The sequence below is a fragment of the Panthera onca genome, chromosome F1 (genome assembly GCF_046562875.1).
Source record: "Panthera onca isolate mPanOnc1 chromosome F1, mPanOnc1 haplotype 2, whole genome shotgun sequence".
In the NCBI taxonomy this organism is placed as follows: Eukaryota; Metazoa; Chordata; class Mammalia; order Carnivora; family Felidae; genus Panthera; species Panthera onca.
The window spans coordinates 59798527-59819709 of NC_138355.1; the positions used below are offsets into that span (position 1 = coordinate 59798527).

At 40.0% G+C, this 21183-nt stretch overlaps 1 protein-coding gene across 1 annotated transcript in view; it reads left to right on the forward strand.

Moving 5' to 3' along the window:
* The first annotated feature begins 754 nt into the window (after window positions 1-754).
* Window positions 755-21183, forward strand: part of IARS2 (isoleucyl-tRNA synthetase 2, mitochondrial) — a 64223-nt gene continuing 43794 nt past the window's right edge. The window contains exons 1-3 of the mRNA XM_078441297.2: window positions 755-1148; window positions 2640-2762; window positions 20929-21088. Of these exons, the coding sequence (XP_078297423.2) occupies window positions 882-1148; window positions 2640-2762; window positions 20929-21088 (550 nt within the window). The 5' untranslated portion in view covers window positions 755-881. The remainder of the gene's footprint in view (window positions 1149-2639; window positions 2763-20928; window positions 21089-21183) is intronic.

The following is a 21183-nucleotide window of genomic DNA, read 5'->3' on the forward strand; positions in this document are numbered from 1 at the left end:
AACTTTACAAAAACGCGGTAGAATAATGGGTTTCTGGGGCACCTGGGTGGCTCAGTCAGTTGAGCGTCCAACTTGGGCTCAGGTCATGATCTGATGGTTCATGGGTTCTAGCCCAGTATCGGCTCTCTCATGTCAGTGCAGAGCCTGCTCTGGATCCTCTGTCCCATTCTCTCTCTGCTCCTCCCCTGCTCGCTATCTCTCTTTCTCTCTAAAAAAATAAACATTAAGAAAAAAGTGGGTTTCTTTCCGAAACCAGAGCTGAAGTCCTACACACTACTATTCTGTAGGAGTGGGACATAACAGGGATAATAGAGGACCTGAAAGTAACATAATTAGGTTGGTTTATAATATTGGTCCCGAACTGTGCACTCAGCTAAGGAGGCGTTGCCCACTAAAGTAGCCATTAGCTCCCTATGGTTGTTGAGCTCTGGGCAAATCACTAGCCCAAGCTGAGATATGCTATATGTGTAAAATACATACCCAATCTTGAAGATTCAGTATGAAGATAAAGAATGTAATATCTTCTGTATAATTTTATGTTAATTACATGTTGAAGTAATAATGTCTTGGATATACTGCGTTAAATAAAAAATATCTAAACAGGGCAGTGTGATTGAAATCTGAGCCCTTTCAGGCACGCCACACCTTGCCCCGCCCCTCAGAGTTAGCCCCGCCCCCCACGGGGTTGCCGCCAAGACCCGAGATGGCTTGATTCTCTCCGCCCCCGGGAGGGACCTGCTCCCGGCCTCTTCCGTGCCCCGCGCGCGTGCGCACTCCGGTAGAGCTCGTGGAGGTTCCCTGGGGTCCGTGTTTTCCAGACCCCGGGCGGGATCCTCCCGCGGAGGACCTGGCGCTCACCGGGAGGTCGGGGTTAGCCCGCCATGCGTTGGGGGCTGCACCCGCGCGGGCCGGGGGCGGCGGCTCTGGCCACGGCCCGAAATCTGTGGGTGCCGCCCCATCTTCGTTGTCACCCGGGATGGCGAGGGACGACGAGGAGGCTTTTGGTGCGGTCAGTCACCGGGGCCAGTAACCAGCTGCAGAACTCGAGTAATGGCAGATATCGGGACACAGTGCTGCTGCCGCAGACCAGCTTCCCCATGAAGCTGCTGGGCCGCCAGCAGCCCGACACGGAGCTGGAGATCCAGCAGGTGGGCAGGGAGGCCCGGGCCGGCCTGGGGGCGGAGGGGAGCTGGGCCCTCGCCGGCAGCCGCTCCGGGTGACCCACACACCCCGGCAGGTAGGGCCGCGGGTTCTAGACTCCTTTGGGCGGCGACGTTGTGACCGGACGAGTGGGTCTCCCAACAGGGTTTCTTGCTGGAAAACCTCTAGGTGAATCCCTCAGTTGAAGCAGGTTCCAGAGCAGAATATTATTAAAGAGGGATGCTCGCATAGCAGCGCTGAATATAAGTGCCATTTTTTAGGCAAAAACAAGTCGAATTTGGACACTTTTCCAGTGGTTTGTGAAAAGTAAATTAACATGGACACTTGTAAATGAAGTTTTCGATTATGTGGGAAAGTTGAAGCTTACTTTTGTGTTGTCGTTAGGCGCCTAGTTGGAATTCTGACTTGTTTGCAGAACAGAGTAGCTGTACTTACTTCCTCAGAGTCCCCTTCCTAAACTGTGCACCTTTCTCCTGTGTTAGACTGAGTTTTCTAAGAGAAAATTCACTTCTCAGTTTCTGTACTTCCAGAGTTTAAAAAATTCTCCGTATTTAGCATATATTGGTTAAGTAAATTTGCTTAGCCTAGTATGGCAGTTATCAGACTTCTAGACTCATAAACCTGTTTTGGCCATCTACTTTTTTTTTTTTTTTTTTTAAGTTTATTTATTTTGAGAGAGAGAGAGAGTGAGTGAGCAGGATCAGGGGAGGTGCAGAGGGAGAGAGAGAATCCCAAGCAGGCTCAGCACTGTCAGCACAGAGCCCCGTGTGGGGCTTGATCTCACAAACCATGAGATCATAACCTGAGCCGAGACCCCCAGGGGTCTGATGCTTAACCGACTGAGCCACCCAGCTGCCCTGCCATCTACTTTTTTAAAGTGTCTTATTCAATACTGTTGTTATGCCAGGAACTGTGACAATTTCAGATGTTTTCTCGTGTAATTTTCACACCAGCTCTGTGAATTGGTTGTTGTTAACATTTTTTCAAAAGAGGGAACACGGATGCCCATAAGGGCAAAATGACTGGGCCCAGGGTACACGGTAGGTGAGAGAAGGGGGGTAGGGCTGCAGTGAGTGTTGTTGGGATTTTGACAGTAGCAGGTATTGAGGCCAAAGGAGAGCAAGGATAAGAGTGTGTGGGTGTGGGGGGGTGGGTAGTGTACAGGCCCTTCAGCATGGCTGGACTGAGGCGTGAAGGGTGGAGAGTGCCGAGAGACTGGCCAGAATTTGGTGCTCCTCAGCAGGGCCCTGTTTACAGTATAAAGAGCTCAGACCTCAATGTGAAGCCTATAGGGAAACTATTAAAAAGTTTTAAAAGATGAGGACTCAGATGTGCATTTCAGAAACTTCACCATCAGCTTTTAGAGTTGAATACATTGGCATGGGATAAGAAATAAGCAAATGCTGGCTGTTACTTACGGTAAGATGCAGGAGTATGTATTTGGGTGATGTTCAGATATTATGGTTCTTTTTAAACAGAAATGTGGATTTTCAGAACTTTATTCATGGCAAAGAGAAAGAAAAGTAAAGACAGAATTTTGTCTTCATGATGGACCTCCTTATGCAAATGGTGACCCACATGTTGGACACGCTTTAAATAAGGTAATTGTAATTTAAGTTATAAGACCTGAGGGAAAAACCTTTATATAAGTACACTTTACAAAGTGTATTTTGCTTTTATGACAAGTAAATTTGCATTGATGCATAAAACTAAATTGTCTTTTTTTTTTGGTGAAAAACATGTTTTGTTTTGTTTTTTTAATTTTTTATTATATGAAATTTATTGTCAAATTAGTTTCCATAAAACTAAATTGTCTTAATAGAAAGCAGCAATAGTTTTAGTGCTGTATGGAAAATAACATCCCTGGTATTTGCTTTGAGCTTATTGTTATTTTAGATTAGTAGATATTTTATTCAGTAAATAATTATTCAGCACCTACTATGTGCCAGGCATTTTTCTGGACTCAGGTAATAGCAGTGAACAAAATAAAGATAAATCTTGTCTTTACAGAGCTTATGCTCTAATGAAAAAGACATAATAACACAAAGAAGTAAAATATATAAATGTTAGATAGTTGCTGTAGACGGAATACTTGTTCTTCTCCTCCCGCTATTTATATGTTGAAACCTAATAATCTCTAATGTGATGGTACTTGGAGGTGGGGCCTTAGGGAGATGACTAAATCATGAGGGTAGAGCCCTTATCAGTGAGATTAGTGCCCTTACAAAAAAAAAAAAAAAACCTCAGAGAGCTTCCTTGTCTCTCTTAGCCCTGTGAGGGTACGGCAAAATGATATTGGTCTGTGAACCAGAAAGCAGCCCTCACCAGACTGAGTCTGCCGGCACCTTGATCATGTCCATTTTCTTTTTTTCTTTTTTTTTTTTTAATTTTTTTTTAACGTTTATTTATTTTTGAGACAGAGTGAGACAGAGCATGAACGGGGGAGGGGCAGAGAGAGAGGGAGACACAGAATCAGAAGCAGGCTCCAGGCTCTGAGCCATCAGCCCAGAGCCCGACGCGGGGCTCGAATTCACGGACCGTGAGATCGTGACCTGGGCCGAAGTCGGACGTCTAACCAACTGAGCCACCCAGGCGCCCCGATCATGTCCATTTTCTACTTGGACTGTTTATTTATCTTACTGTTGTGTTTTGAGAGTTCTTTATGTGTATAGCCTAGGTATTAAACCTTGTCAGATATGTGATTTGCAACTATTTCTTCCAGTCTGTAGCTTGTCTTTTCAAGGTATATTGAAGAGCAAGTGTTCTTAATTTTTTCTAAGTAATCTCTACCCCGAATGTGGGGCTCGAACTCATGACCCCGGAGATCAAGAGTCACATGTTGTTCTGAATGAGCCAGCCAGGTGCCCCCTAGAAGTTATTAATGTTGATGATGAAGTTCACTTTATCAGTTTTTCCTTTTATGAATCATGCTTGTAGTGTCATGTCTAAGAACTGTTTCCCAGGCCTTCCATCCTGAAGATTTTCTCCCATATTTTTTCGAAAACTTTTACATTTTACATTTAAGTCCGTGATACATTTTGCATTAACTTTTATATAAGACGTGAGACTTACACTGAGGGTTGTTTTTTTCCCTATTGATGTCTGTCACCGTTTCTTGGCACTCTTTTCCCTAATGAGTTGCTTTTGTACCACTGTCAAAAAATCAGTTTGGCAAATGATTCTCCATTTTTAGATTCTCTATTTTGTTCCATTAATCTATTTGTCTGTCCTGGTAATACCACAGTTTTGGTGACTCTAGCTATAGAATAAGTCTTCAAATTGGGTAGTCTCTGTGTTCCCATTTTACTGTTTTTCAAAATTGTGTTAATTTCAGCTCCTTTGCCTTTCCATATAGGTTTTAGGATAATTTTTTGACTGCAGTATCAGAGAAGGTAAGCTGAGTTTTGAGAGTACTAGCAGGTACTGTCAGGTCAATTGTGCGAGGTGGATAGTAAACGGTATGCAGTTTTTTGAGAGCACTAATTTTAACGCCCCTCCCCACCATTTTATTGAGGTGTAAGAGACATATAACACTGTATTAGTTTAAGGTATACAACATAATGGTTTGATGTATGTATGTATTGCTGAATGAATACCACAGTTAGTTAACATGCATCTTGGCACACGGTTACAAATTTTGATTTTCTTGTGATGAGAACTTTTAACACTGACTGTCTTAGCAACTTTCAAATATACATTACAGTACTGTTAACTATAGTCACCATTCTGTACATTATATCCACAGAATTTATTAACCTTATAACTTGAAGTTTGTATATATTGACCACCTTCATTCATTTCCCCCCACCCAACCCCTGCCTCTGGCAACTATCAATCTTTTCTCTGTTTTATTTTTTATTTTTTAATTTTTTTTCTTAATGTTTTTATTTATTTTTGAGACAGAGAGAGACGGAGCATGAGCAGGGAAGGGGCAGAGAGAGAGGGAGACACAGAATCGGAAGCAGGCTCCAGGCTCTGAGCCATCAGCACAGAGCCCGATGCGGGGCTCGAACTCACAGACTGTGAGATCATGACCTGAGCCGAAGTCAGACGCTTAACCGACTGAGCCACCCAGGCGCCCCTTCTCTGTTTTATTTACAAAAATGATTTAAAAAAGGAAAAATGATAAATTAGACTTCATCAAAATTAGAAACATTTTATGACTTCAGTTTTCTTAAGATTGCATATATATGTGAGAGCATCCGTATTTGTCTTTCTCTAACTTATTTCGCTTAGAATAATGCCCTCAAGGTCCATCCATGTTGCAAATAGCATGATTTCCTTCTTTTTCATGGCTAGATAGTATTCCATTATATATGTCCACCACAACTTCTTATCCATTCGTCCATTGATGGGCACTTCGGTTGTTTCCATGTCTTGACTGTCGTAAACAATGCTACAGTGAACCCAGGTGTGCAGATCTCTCTTCCAGATAGTGATTTTGTTCCCTTTGGATATATACCCACTAAGTGGAATTGCTGGATCTTTTCTGGATCATATGCCAGTTCTATTTGCAGTGTATTGAGGAACCTCCATGCTTGTTTCCATAGCAGCTGCACTAATTCACATTTGAACCATCAGTGCACAGGGGTTCCCATTTCCCCACACCCTCACCAACACTTGTTATCTTTTATCTTTTTGATAACAGCCATCCTAACAAGGCTGAAGTGATACCTCATTGTGGTTTTGATATTCCAGATGATTAGATACTTGCAGCGACTTTCCATGTACTTGTTTGTCATTTGTATCTCCTCTTTGGAAAAACGTTTGGGTCCTTTGTCCATTTTTAAATCAGATTTCTTTTTGTTGTTTTGATCGTTTTGCCTTTGATTTGCATGAGTTCCTTATATTTTGGATCTTAAACCCTTATCAGATAGATGATCCCCAAATAGTTTCTCCTATTCCTTAGGCTTGCTTTTCATTTTGTTGATGGTTTCTTTTTTTTGGTTTTTGCAGTGAGGAATAAGCTTTTTAGTTTGGTGACAGTCGCATTTTTTTTTAATTTTTGCATTTATTGTTTGTGTAACAAAAATCATTGCTAAGTAAAGGAGCTTTTTCATATATTTTCTTCTAGTAGTTCACAGTTTCAGATCTTATAATTAAGTTCTTAATCCATTTCAGTTAAGTTTTGTGAGTGGTGTAAGATAGAGGCCCATTTTCATTCTTCTGCATGTGAATATACAGTTTTCCCAGCACCATTTATCCCCATTGAGTTTTCTTGTTTCTCTTGTCAGATATTAATTGACAAGGATTTATTTCTAGACTCTTAATTCAGTTCCATCGATCTAGGTTTTTGTTTTGTTTTTCTGCCAATACCATACTGTTTTGATTACCAAAGCTCTGTAATATAGTTTGAAGTCAGGAAGTGTGATGCTTCCGGCTTTGTTCTTTCTCAAATTTTCTTTGGCTATTTGCAGTGTTTTGTAATTTATTACAAATGTTAGGATTGTTTTTCTATTTCTGTAAAAAATTCACTGGAATTTTGACAGGGATTGCATTGAGTCTTTGTAGTATGGACATTTTATTGTTAAAATGTTTTTAGTGTATATACAGATATTTCAGCCCCTTGGTTAAATTTATTTGTTGTGGTTTTTATGGCACTATTATAAATGTGATGGGATTGTTTTCCTCCTTTTCTTCTTTTTTTAACAATTCATTGTTAGTGTATAGAAATATTACTCCTTTCTGTATGTTGATTTTGTGTCCTGAAACTTTAATGAATTTATTCTAATAGCTTCTGATTGAGTGTTTAGGATTTTCTGTGTATAAGATCATGTCATCTACAAACATAATTTTAACTGCTTCCTTTCGTTTGGGTGATGTCTTTTCTTTTTCTTTTTTCTTTTTGCCTATGTTCTCTGGCAAGACCTTCAATACTATATTGAATAGGAGTGGTGAGAGAGGGCACCCTTGTATTATTTGTGATCTTAGAGGAAAAGCTTTCAACTTCTCACTGTTGAATATGATGGTATCTGTGGGCTTATCATATATGGTCTTTATGGTTTTTTTTTTAATGTTTTTATTTTTGAGAGAGAGAGAGAGCGCGAGCATGCGTAAGCAGGGGAAGGGCGGAGAGAGAGGGAGACACAGAATCTAAAGTAGGCTCCGAGCTCTGAGCTGTCAGCACAGAGCCTGACATGGGGCTCGAACTCATGAACTGCAAGATCATGACCTGAGCCGAAGTTGGACGCTTAACCAACTGAGCCGCCCAGGTGCCACTGGTATTTATTATGTTGAGGTACGTTCCTCCTGTACCCACTTTGTCAAGAGTTTTTATCAGGGAAGGATGTTGAATTCTGCCACATGCTTTTTCTGCTTCTATTGAGATAATGCTATGATTTCTATCTTTCCGTCAATTAACTTTTTGTATCATTTTTGGGTGTATGTTCATCTTTGAATCCCAGGGATAAATCTCATTTGCTCATGGTGTATCATCCTTTTAAAGTACTGTTAAATTTGGTTTGATAGCATTTTGTTGAGAACTTTTGCATCTATATTCATCAGGGATTTTGAACTATAGTTTTTTATAGTGCCCTTATCTGACATTGGTATCATGGTAATGCTGGCCTCATTTTTTTGGATGAGTTTGAAAAGGTTTGGCATTCATTCTTCTATAAATATTTGGTAGAATTCACAAGTGGAGCCATATGGTCTTGGGCTTTTCTTTGTTGGGAGGTATTTAGTTACTGATTTGATCTCCCTACTTGTTACTGGTCTCTTCAGATTTTCTATTTTTTCATGATTCAGCCCTGGTTGGCTGGATGTTTCTAGGAATTTACCCGTTTCCTCTGAGCTATTCAATTTCTTGGCATATAATTGTTAATAGTAATCTCTTACGGTTCTTTGTCTTTTTCATGTATGAGTTGTAATACCTCCTTTTTCATTTATAATTGTACTTATTTGAATTTTTTCTCTTCTCAGTAAGTCTAGCTAACAATTTGTCAATTTTATCTTTTCAAAAAAAAAAAAAACAAACCCACCCTAAGTTTTGTTGATCTTTCCTGTTGTTTTCCTGTTTTCTATTTCATTTATTTCTGTTCTGATCTTTGTCATTTTACTTCCTTCTGCTAATTTTGGGCTTAGTTCTTTTCTAGTTCCTTGAGCTATAAACTTGCATAGTCTGGGATCTTTCTTGCCTTTTTATTTAAAAAAAAAATTTTTTTTAATGTTTATTTTTGAGAGAGTGAGAACAGAGCATGAGCAGGGGAGGGGCAGAGAGAGAGGGAGACCCAGAATCCAAAGCAGGCTCTAGGCTCTGTGGTGTCCGCACAGAGCCTGACATGGGGCTTAAACCCACGAATGCGAGATGATGACCTGAGCTGAAGTCAGATGCTTAACTGAGCCACACAGGCGCCCCTCTTGCTTTTTTTTTTTTTTTTTTGAGTTTATTTATTTTGAGGTGGGGAGGGGCAGAGAGAGGGAAAAAGAGAATCCCAAGCAGCCTCCGTGCTGTCAGCGTAGAGCCAGATGTAGGGCTCAAACTAATGAACTGGAAGATCGTGACCTGGGCCGAAATGAAGAGTTGGACACTTAACCAACTGAGCCACCCATGTCCCCCTCTTTCTTGCTTTTTAAGGTAAGCAGTTATTGCTATAAACTTTCCTCTAAGAACTGCTTTTGCTCCATTCCCTAAGGTTTGTTTGGTATGTTGTGTTTCCATATTTGTTTGCTTCAATATATTTTGGACTTCTTTTTTTTATTTTTTTAAAAAAATATTTATTTATTTTTGAGACAGGGAGAGACAGCATGAACGGGGGAGGGTCAGAGAGAGAGGGAGACACAGAATGGGAAACAGGCTCCAGGCTCTGAGCTGTCAGCACAGAGCCTGACGCGGGGCTCGAACTCACGGACCGCAAGATCATGACCTGAGCTGAAGTCGGATGCTTAACCGACTGAGCCACCCAGGCACCCCTTGATTTCTTATTTGACCCATTGGTTTTTCAGAAATGTGTTGATTATTTTCCACATATTTGTGAATTTTCCGGTTTTTTCCTATTATTGATTTCTAACTTTATACCATTTTGGTATGAAAAGATACTTGATGGGATCTTAATCTTTCTACATTGTTAAGGCTTGTTTTATAGCCTAATATGTGGTCCATCCTGGATGGTGCTCTGGTGCTCTTCTGCTGCTATTAGATGGAATGTTCAGTGTTTATCTGTTAGGTCCATTTGATTTAAAGTATAGTTCAAGTCCAATGTGTCTTTACTGATGTTCTGTCTGTATGACTTGACCTATTCATTGTTGAAAATGGGGTATTGAAGTCCTCTACTATTATTGTGTTCTTGTCTTTTTTTTTTTCCCTCAGATCTGTTAGTAGTTAGTTAATGTATTCAGGTGCTCTGATGTTGGATGCATAAGTTTTTAAGACTGTCATATCCTCCTGGTGAATTGACTCCTTTATCATGATGATGACCACATCTCTTGTTACAGTTTTTGGCTTAAAATCTGTTTTGTCTAATATTTCTCTTTGGGTTTCCATTTTTGTGGAATCTTTTTCCGTCCCTTCACCTAATCCCTACATGTGTCCTTATAGCTTACACGTGAGTCTCTTATAGGGAGCACAGTTGGGTTTTGTTTTCTCATCCATTCAGCCACCCCACATCTATTGATGGGTGATGTAATCCATGTACATTTAAAGTAATCATCGATAGGCAAGGACTTACTCATCCCAATATACTGTTTTCTGTTTGTTCCTCTCTGTCTTCCTTTGTGAATTGATGATTTTTTTCATAGTGGTATGCTTTGATTTGCTTCTCTTTTTCTTTTATACATTTCCTGAAGGTTTTTACTTTGTGGTTACCATGAGGCTTACATAAAATATAACAGTCCTCTAAGCTGATAGCAGCTTAACTTCAGTCACATGCAAAAACTCTATCCTTTTACTGCCTCTAACACATTTTATGTTTTTGATGTCATAATTTACATCTTTTTATACAGTGTATATACTAGCCAGTTATTGTTGCTATAGTTATCTTTTTTTTTTTTTAAACTGGAAGCAAATTCAATGTCCACCAATAAGTTTATTTATTTATTTTGAGAGAGAGGGAAAGAGAGACCACGTGTGTGTGAAGTGGAGAGGGGCAGAGAAAAGGAGAGACAGAATCCCAAGCAGGCTCTGTGCCATCAGTACAGAGCCCAATGCCGGCCTCACATTCACAAACCGTGAGATCATGACCCGAGCCGAGATCAGGAGTCAGAAGCTTTAACTGACTGAGCCAGCTGCGCTCCCCACTGTAGTTATCTTCAATTCTTCTGTCCTTTGGTCTTTATATTAGAGTTACACCATAAACGCACCAACATATTACACTATTGGGGTATGTTGAATCTGACTATAGACTCACCTTGATTATTTTCATGTGCTCTGGTAGTAAATCGCATCCTTTTATTGCAGCTTGAAGAGCTCCTTTAAGAATTTCTGAAATTTTGACTTATATGGCAGGTCTAGTGGTGGTGACTTTGTCTGGGAAGGTCTCTCTCCTTCATTTCTCAAGGACAGCTCTGCTGGATCAAGTGTTCTTGGTTGGAAGTTTATTTACAGCATTTTGAATGCGTCATTCCACTCTGGGTGTGCAAGGGTTCTATAGAGAAATCTGATAGCCTCATGGGAGGGTGTGGGGGAATCTCTTAAAATTGACAAGCTTTTTTCCTTTGCAGCTCTCAAGGTTCTTGCTTTGTCTTTGATTTTTGACAGTTTTATTATAATGTGTCTTTCAGAAATCTCTTTGGGTTGCGTTTGTTTGGGAATGTATGAGCTTAGTGAACTTGGATGTCCATGTATCTCCCCAGATTTAGGAAATTCTCAGCTATAGTTTCTTTGAGTTTTCTGACCCTTTTCCCCCTCTCTTTTCCTTCTGGGATTCTCATAAAACATATATTTTTTAAAAAGTAGTTTCAGACTAGTTCTGTAGGCTTTCTTTATTCCTTTTCATTCTTGTATCTTTTGTACCTTTGACTGGATAATTTCAAATGATCTGTCTTTGATTTCACTGATTCTTTTCTTCTGATGGGTCATGTGGGCTGTTGAAGCTCTCCATTGAATTCTTCAGTTTAGTCACTGTATTCTCCAGCCCCCAAATGTATTGTTGGTTCATCATTGTTTTTTATCTTGGATTGAACTTTTAATTTTACTCTCATATTATTTTTCCGATTTTGTTAAATTGTACATGTCTGATCTCTTGTTGCTCTTGGAGCATCTTTAGGACAGTTATTTTGAAATGTTTGTCAGGCATTTTATGGATCTTAATTTGTGTGTGTGTGTGTGTGTGTGTGTGTTTTATTAGAAGTTTACTTTGTTCCTTTGGCAGTATCGTGTTTCTTTGATTCTTCATGATTCCTGCAGCCTTGTGTAGATGACTATGCATTTGAAGAAGCAATCACCTCTTCGAGACTTTATGGAAAGAACTCACATATAGATGGGGGCATGCTGGAGTGTGTTGTGGTGCAGGGTGTAACTGGGATTGCTGCATCTAGGATTTTCGGTTGACTTTTTTTCCTCCCCCTGGCAATTCTAGGTTAGGGATGGGGCTGGTGTAGTATCTTGTCCGCTCAGGCAGTTGGGAGCACGACATCAACAATGGTGTGATCGTTGATTAGATCTGTGAATGGTCCACCATGGGCGTATGGGCTGCTGGGGTCCTCAGCAGTGCCTTCAGGTCCAATGGCTAAGGACCAGGGCAGGTGGTGGTGGTGGCCTGATGCCTTGCCGTGGGAGCCAATGTGGTGGTAGGGACCAGCCGCAGACACAGGCAATGGGGAGGGTCAGAGCCAGGAGCAGTGTCCGGGGCCACCGTTGGTCAGATAGTCAGCTCAGGGACCCTGGCTGTTGGTTTGTACTCCTGTGACTGCTGTGGCTAGCCACAGCCTATGCACGATAATGGAGGGTGGTCATGGACGCTGGGGCTGATGGCATGCAGGTCAGTGAAATGAATCAGGGCCAAGCCAGACCCATAAGCAGTTGGGGGGGCCTTGGCTGTCAGCATGCATTTGTGTGACTACGGGAGCTAGCTGCAGGCCCTCAAAGCTATGCAGGCCAGTGACGGGAGTCAGGGTTGGCTCCGTGCCTGTGGGCCAGCAGCTACGGGATCCCTGATTGTCGGCACGTAGTTGTACAGCTGCAGAGGTTAGCCTCGTGCATGTGCACAGCGGTGGATGCTGGTGATGAGAAATATTTATGTGTCTTGCAGGGATTTTTTTTGTTAGAAACTGGGCATTTTAGATAATATATTTTAATAAATCTTAATAATTATCTCTTGGACACCTTCCCCCCCTCATGGCTTTTTATTATGACTTTCTTGTTTATATGTATAGCGACTGCATGGATTTTGGTTTTTTGGGTTTTTTTGGTTTTTTTTGAGGTCTCTTTCCACCCTCTCCTATTTTTCTTCAGCATTAAGCCTCTGATGTTGCTTCTCGGGGAGGCACAGCTTTGGGTATGCTCAGTCACCCTGGGTTGGCTGTGGTTTTGGCAGGATGCCCATCCTCTTTCCCTGACAAAACCCATCTATTTTACTCTGAAGATTTCCTACTGTTTTCTCTCTTATTTTCGAAAGTGCCCTGGGGCATAATCTGTTCTATAGACTAATCCATCAAATTTGGGGGATCCTTCGAAGTATTAGGTCCTGGAGTCAGTGTTTGACATTTGTTCTCATCCCAGGAGGGTCCCGCCCAGCTGTGTCTTCTGGTTTTCTCCTGCAAACTAGCCGACCTAGATTTTAGCCCGTGTCATCTTGAATCTGTGAACCTTCTTCCAACTAACTGCCTTTCCCCACTGCCTCCGCTGGTTTCGACAGCCTCCTTAGGCCTGGATTTCTCTGTGCTCTGTTGCTGGGAAGAGAGTAAGAGCCATTTTTTTTACTGCTTGTTCCTCTCCTCACGGACAGTCTCCCGGCCAGGGCTCTGGAGCCAAGAGTGGGGACAACTGTATACTTTTCTGTGAGAGACACCCCCGTTTTAGGAGCTGAGCACTCGTGGGAGAGTCAGTAGTCTGCGATCTTGACCTGCCTTTCCTGTTGTAGAACCACCATCTTATGAGCCTAGACAAGTGGGATTGGAGCCCCAGTCTTCCCAGCGGACTTTCACCTAGAGTAGAGCGTGTTCCCTGAGTGGGGGCCAAGTAGAGGGAGGGAGGCCCATCTCTCGACTGCCCTTGCCTGGACCTTAGAGCCTCAGCTGCAGGGAGCTGGGGCAGGGTCAGAAGTGCTGACAGAAATGCTTGCCCTCTCTGGGGAAGACCTCCCTGCAGCCCGGGAGCTGGGGGGGGGACTGGAGAGGGAGCCCTGTGTTGTTGGCAGCAGTAGACCGGAGTGGATTCTCTGCTGTGCTGAGCTGGCAGGCTGGAGGGAGGGAATGGTCTTGGTTCGGATGCCACGGACTCTCACTTTTCCTACCAAATTTTTACAGAATTGTTTCTCGTATAGATGTTGCTTCATCTGTTGCATACCTGTAGGGCCATTTCCAGGAGCTTTAAAGGTTGGGTTTTAAAATTACTCCCCCAGATTCAGTGCCAAGCGTGTCCCTGTGGTTCTTTGCATTGTCCTACCCGAGGTCAAACTCTGTTTCTGAATTTTCTCTCTTGTTTTTCTGTTTTTAGTTTCACTAATTTCTGCCTTTTATCATTGTCCTGCTTCTGCTTGCTCTGGGTTCCTTTGTTCTGTTTGTAGTTTCTTGAGGTGAGAGTTTACATGATTGATTGGACTTTTCCTCTTTTTCTAACACATGTATTTCATTGCTGTAAATTTCTGTCAGTACTTCTGTAGCTTGTGTTCTGCAAATTTTAACATGTACTTAGTTTACATTTTTATTCAATTCATTGTGCTTTGCGATTTCTCTTGAGAATTCTTCTTTGGTCCATGGACTATTTAGTATGCCTTTCCGTCCCTTTACCCTCCTGTATTTGTAACTTGTTTTACACATCCCTCACGTTTCAGTCCCCACAAGACAGTGTTTGATAGTTATTCTTTCAACTGTGAAACTTTGGTTAGAATATTTGAGTAAATAGAATACTGAGTAAATAGAAAGTGTATATTTACCCATATTTTGTTTATTATGTTCTCTCTTCCTTCTTGATGTTTACATGTTCCTTCTTTATTGTTTTCTCTTTCCTTTAGCCTTTCCTTAGGGTAGGTCTGCTGGTCGACAGTCATCTTTGCTTTCCCTTATCTGATAATGGCTTGATTTTCCTTTTGTCCTTCAAGTATATTTTTGCTGGGTCTACGATTTCAGATAGACTTTTTTTTTCCCTAGCACTTGAAAAACTTCCTTCTGATCTTCATATTTTCTGATGAAAATTCTCCTGTAATTCAAATTATTTTTTGCATATAAGTAAGGTGTCCCCTTTTCTCTTTTTTTAAAAGTTTTATTTATTTAAATAATCTCTACACTTCCCGTCGGGCCTGAACTCACGCCCCTGGCATCAAGAATCGCATGCTCTTCCAGCAGAGCCAGCCAGGTGCCCCTGCTCTCTGATTTCCTGTAAGACATTTTCATTTTCTTTCTTTTCTTTTTTTTTTAAAGACATTTTCATTTTCAAAAGTTTAATGATAATGATGACTCTCGGTGTGGATTTCTTTGGATTTTTCATGTTGGACATCATTTAGTTTCTTGAATTCGTAGGTTTAGGTCTCTGACCAACATGTGGTTTCTGGCCATTATTTTTTCATGTAGTTTTCCATTTCTGGCTGAGAAAGTCTCCTTTCAGGACAGAGACACCTGTGTTAGGTCTTTTGTGATAGTCCCACAGTTCCCTCGTTTTCATGTTTTTCCCTGCCTTTTTTTTCTACCCTGCTTTTTAGAGGGAGTAGTTTCTCATTCAGTCGTGGTTTAGCGGTTCCTGTCTCTGTCCTCTCCGTTCTGCAGTCAGGCCCATCTGCTGAACTTTTTATTTCAGTTACTGCTTCACTTTTGAAGTTATCGTCACTTGAGTTATTTTTCACTTTTAAAATTTACATTTGATATACTAAGTTATATCCCAATTTAAAAAATACCGTTTACTTTATCTCTACACGTTCTTTGAGGCTTTTTATTTTTTCATATTTTTCATGTTGTGTTTACAGTTGTTTGCTTAAGCATTTTTATCATGGTTCCTTTAAAATCTTTTTCAGGTTGTTCTGACATCTCTGTCATCTCTGTGTTGTCTGCTGACTGTCTTTTTTCTTTCAGTGTCAGATGTTTAGTGTGGGTATGATGAGTGAATTTTTATTGAAACCTTGACATTTTGTGTATTTTGAGAGCCTGGGATCTTATTTAAACATTCTGTTTTAGCAGCTTTCACTCACTGACACCTCTCCAGCAGAGGAAGGGGGTCGCGGTCTGGCTACTCCAAGGAGGGGACGGAAGTCCAGATTCCCCACTCAGCCTCTTTTAACACGAAGGCGGGGTGCTCCTTCTTACTGCTCCGCCACGTAGAAGTTGTGCTTCCCCCCAAACCTCGGCTGTCACTGCTGGCCAGAAAGTGCTAGCTCCCCGCATGGCCACTACTGATACCAGGGGAGGAAGAGGTGGCCTTGTTACCACTGGGCAGCGGTGAACATCCCCACTCTGCACGAAGCCTCCTTCGAGCACCCCCGTGGGAGACGGGTAGGGGTGCCTCGTTGGTGCTGGGTAGGAATGAGGCCCAGGCTCCCTACATGGTCTCCACTGCCGCTGCAGACCGGAGTCTCATTACTACCCAGCAGAGGTGTGGGTCCTACTCGCTACTTGATTTTCTCTGACACCATCCTGACAGGGGAGGAGGGCCTAGGGTGCCTCGTGACAAATTTGCAAAGGTGGAAATCTAGGCTCTTTACTCAGCTTTTGCTTGAAGGAGTGTAATTGAGGCCATAGATTTTTTTTGTGGTGCTTGACTGGAGAAGAGCAGTTAGGCTGTCCCTTTCCTGGTGTTTTGGCTAGAGACAGAGGGGAAAAAAGGTTTCGATGGGTTTTCTTCTGTAGCCTTTGGCATTTCCAGATTGCTGGCCTCTTGTGTCCACGTCTAGAATATATGAGGCAAATCTAAACCCTGGAAACTCACCACTGTGTCCATTCTTGGTCTTAAGGTCCTTAGTGCCTTCTCTTTACCTTTCTGTTTGTGTTATATATAATGTCCAGTGTTTTAAATTTTTACTGGGAAGAATTTACTCCATCTTTTAAGAAGTAGGAGGTACATTTTGAAAATTTTTAAAAGTTAATTGTTTTCTTTGGTTATAAATGTGGATTTGGCAAATACAAAAAAGTTGAAAAAAGAAAGTTAAAATTATCATAATCCTATCAAACAAATGTAAATGCCCTTAACATTTTTTGAGGTATTTCCTTAGTTTTAATATTTAAAAAAATAGTTAATGATAATATTTTTATGAATAGATTGTCTTGCCTTTTTTTCCTGATATTTTTGACATAAATGTACTTTGAAATTGTTATAATATCCTATATAGGTGTTTTCATGACTGTATAACATTATGATGTAATGAATATTTTTATACCTACAACTTTCTTAAGAATTCACATTGTTTCCTTGAGTTAGTTTAATAGACAGGAATTTCTGGATACCTACTGGTAAATTACTTTTCAATAGATTATATCACTTTTTATATTACAGACGACTTAGGAAACTTGCCTTATTGTACTCCACTGACACTGAATTTTATTGCCAATTTAAGTATGTATTACTGATTAGAAAGACAAATGTAATCTCTAAATGTTTTAATTTGTCTCTTACTTGTATACGTTTGGATTTTCATGTTGATTTATTATTAATGTTATTATTACTATTAATCCATTTGTAATTTCTTTAGGTTGATGTCAAGAGGTAGGGATGACCTAAATTGATTTATTTTCCAGACAGGAAATCAGTTATGTATCTAATCAGAAATGTATCTAGTACATTTATGTCCTTGCCATGTTTCTGTGGTCCCTCTTAAATCATACAAATTAGATATATTTTGGGGCTATCTATGTTCTGATTATTGAGCCATCTATTGTTATGGCATTTTGGTTGGTTGAAATTTTGTTAGAAAAAGTGACTATGCTATATGTAAAAGGAAAACGTTAACCGTCTTGTGTTAATGCTGTATTACGCTGGTAGCCCATACTGAGTGTCCTTAATGGGACTTGATTAAATGAATCTTGGTAATGAAGTATATGTAATCTTAAAAGGAATCAGGTAGATATTTCTGTACTGACGTGAGAGATGTACAAATATTATTATGTGAAGGAAGTAAAACAAGTTTTAAAAGTGTTACATTAGAATCTAATTTTGCACACACACACACACAAAATTTAAACCTAATATTTGTTATTTCTATAGCATTTTTTTTTAAGTAGGCTCCATGCCCAACGTGAGGCTCGAAGTCATGACCTTGAGATTGAGTTGTGTGCTCTACTAACTGAGCTAGCCAGTCACCCCCACTTAAATTTTTTTTAAAACAGGAACCTGTATTACTATTTTTTTTTGAAAGAACTTGTATTACTCTTATAATCACAAACAGCAAAGAAAATATTTTTTACAAATTTTAATGTACTTAATGGCTAAAAAGTAACGCTGGAAAGTCAATGTGTTTGAATAGTCAAAATTTTAAAAAAGGTCAAAGAACACATTGCTCTCCCAGATAGGAATATAGTGCAGCATTATCTGGTTCCGATCAATAAAATAGGTGTCTGGACTAGTCTTGTCTATTTTAATATAGTCTTGTTATTTATCACACAGAAGCTTCAAGAGGTATTATCTTTGTTTTAAAGTTACTTCTTTTAGGTTGTTTTCTCTGTTTTAAATATTTAAAAATTTGTCCATTTATTATTTATCCATTTGTCTTGTGGAACTTTCTGCTGCATATGCTCAAAGAATTAAGACACTTTAATTTAAGAAAGATAGTCTAATCTCCTGTTTTTAGTATCCCCAGTAAGATCATAAGTTGTAATAACAAAAATACAAAACAAAACTCTGTTGTTCCACATTGTTTGGGTTCTTAGGGATAGAAAGACAACTCTTGACGGGATTAAGCAAAAAAGAGAATTTGTTAGGTATTTTAATTGTAGAGTTCAGAGATAGTTCTAGCTCCTTTCATGGCCGGACCCAGGAACTCAGATACTATCAGAGTTGGTTTCTCTCTGTGTTTCACTCTTAAGCATGGCATCCCCCTTTGGTGCTCCCCATACCCCCATTTCCACCCCACACATTTCCCAGCATTTATAGGCTTACATTCTTCTATCTTCTCTTCCCCAGTAATTCTTACAAAAGTCCTGGAATTGAATCTCCTTGTCCTGATTTGAGGCACAGGTCTATCCCTGAATCAGTCATTTTGGAGGTGGGGACAGAATATGTTGAAGGCCACAATGGATTATGTGTGCACCCTTGGAGCTGGAATAGAGGAGAGTGAGCTCCACACGGATTGAGGGTAGAGAAGGAGTTATTCTCTAAAAACCTGAGGCACCATGCAAATCCACCTCGCGTAGTTGGAGGTTCCGTCAAAGACCTGGAGGAGGAACAGTTCCTGCTTTTGCTCAGACATACCCTGTGTAGTCTTGCTGGCTTTCTCGCCATGGAATGCACTTCCCAGATACTCAAATGACTCACTTTCTCATTTTCTTCATGTCTCTGTGCAGATGCCATCTCATCAGGTTTTACTGACCTTCCTTTAAAATAGTACCACCACCCCCACCTCCCCCACCTCACATGCTGTTTTCTGACCTTTACCTTGCTTTTTTCTTTTTTTTTTTTAATTTTTTTTCAACGTTTTTTTATTTATTTGTGGGACAGAGAGAGACAGAGCATGAACGGGGGAGGGACAGAGAGAGAGGGAGACACAGAATCGGAAACAGGCTCCAGGCTCTGAGCCATCAGCCCAGAGCCTGACGTGGGGCTCGAACTCACGGACCGTGAGATCGTGACCTGGCTGAAGTCGGACGCTTAACCGACTGCGCCACCCAGGCGCCCCTACCTTGCTTTTTTCTTAATATGAATGTATTTATTTTCTGTCTTCCTTCGTTGGGAGGACCCTGTTTGTTATCCTACTCTAGGTTCCCAGAACAGTTCTTAGCACATAGTAGGCATTCAAAACTTTGTTTATTAAATAAAGGAATAGATGAATATTATGAAAGGAAAATGAAAAACAAAAGGAAAAATGAGGACAGGGTTATCATGAGCAAAAGGGTCCGAAGGTTCTTAAACATAATGGAGGAACTTGTTTGGAGAGGAGTGTAATCTGATACTGAGGAACTAGTAAAACATTCTTACTGCCTCCCTGCTGTTCCTTTTACCACAGGCTTCACATAGACCTTTCCTTAATAGGGACATTCTTAATTAGTAGCCCAAATGATTCTATTGTGTTAATATGATCAAAAACAGCACTGTTCATTAGAAGTGATGCAAGCTACAATGTAAGCTCTACAGGTAAGTTAAAACTTTTTAGTAGCCCCATAAAAAAGAAGTCAGAAGAAACAGATGAACCTTCTTTTAATATTATATTTAGGTCAACATATCTAAGGTATCTTTTGACATACAGCCTCTCTAAAACTTGTTTTGAGATATTTCACATTCTTTTTTTGTACTATTTGAAATCTGATATATATTTTATATTTACAGTACATCTCAATTTGGACTAGCAATGTTTTCAATTGCTCAGTAGCCACTGGTGGCTAGTGACTACTATATAAGACATACATACAGTCTAGAGCATATGTGCATGCATTCAACCAATATTTCTTCAACCAATATTTGTAGAATGGTGCCAGACGCCATTCTAAATGCTGGGAGTTTACTGGTGAAGAAGACAGATGGGGTTTTAAGGAGTTTATATTTTACTGGGAAGGGACAGATAATCAAAATAATTTCAAAAAAGAATAAGTGGGAAGGGGGTTATTTATATATTGGTTGATTTAAATAATATACCTACTGTAAAGTACACAAATCTTAAGTGCATGTAATTAGATGACTTTTTATGTCCAGTGATAACCACCCAGATCACAGGTCTTCCTCTTGCCCCTAGGTAAGAAGTTTGAGAGTTAGAGTTTTAAGTGGGGGAAGATGTGGGAGGAATGTGTAATATCTTTTCTAATTTTGATAAATGTGGAAAGGAGGAAGTAATTTTCTGGACAACTGCATTATTTCCTTTTGGGAAGAAGGAAATTGAGTTTGGAGCCAAATCTATCCTTTGCCTTTGATCTTCCATTTTGTAATGGTAATACATGTTTTAAAAGGCTGCCCTCTAGTATCTAAAATGAACTAAGAAGAGAAATCAGTTATAGAACTATACCTAGTGAAGGTCTAGTGTTTTAATAAGGGTTCTGTCGATGAAAGAAAGAGTTAACTGTGATATTCCATACTCTGGGTGCATTATAAATTCTGCGTTGATTATATACTGTTTCTAAGCTGAATATAAATGATATTGGATTTTTCATGTTAATGTTTTTAGTATGAGTAAAGCAAATTTATAATTGACTTACTTTTACCCTCTGGTTTTTAAGAAGTCAAAATTGTTTCTTAAGAAGGTGGTATAGCCTGCTTTTCTGCATATTCCAACTTGACAAACAAATTAATAATTCTGGGCATAATGTTTTTCACTTTGAAACCTTTTATGTGATTTGTTTTCTGGAGTTAATGGCACTTTTAAACTTCAAATATCTGTTACTTTTGTGTTTATGTAGAACTTGAGTTAACAGAGTTAATAGGTTATTTTGTTTATGTAAATCTTTTTAAAATTGGGCTTTCCCAGTGTTTTACAATGACGTTAAAGTAATGTAATGGTAGGCCACGTGCTTTATGTGTGAATGATGATTATCATTTTATCTTTGCAGATTTTGAAGGATATAGCCAATCGATACCATATGATGAGAGGTTCCAAAATACATTTTGTGCCAGGCTGGGATTGTCATGGGTTACCCATTGAAATAAAAGTATTGTCAGAACTTGGTGGAAAAGCTCAGAATCTTTCAGCTGTAGAAATTAGAGAAAAAGGTAAATAATCCCTATTTCTTTTTTTAAATGGTTATTCATAAACACTGGTCCCTAGGAAAAGTCAGGACTTAATCAAAGAGACTTTCTGTTGTTTT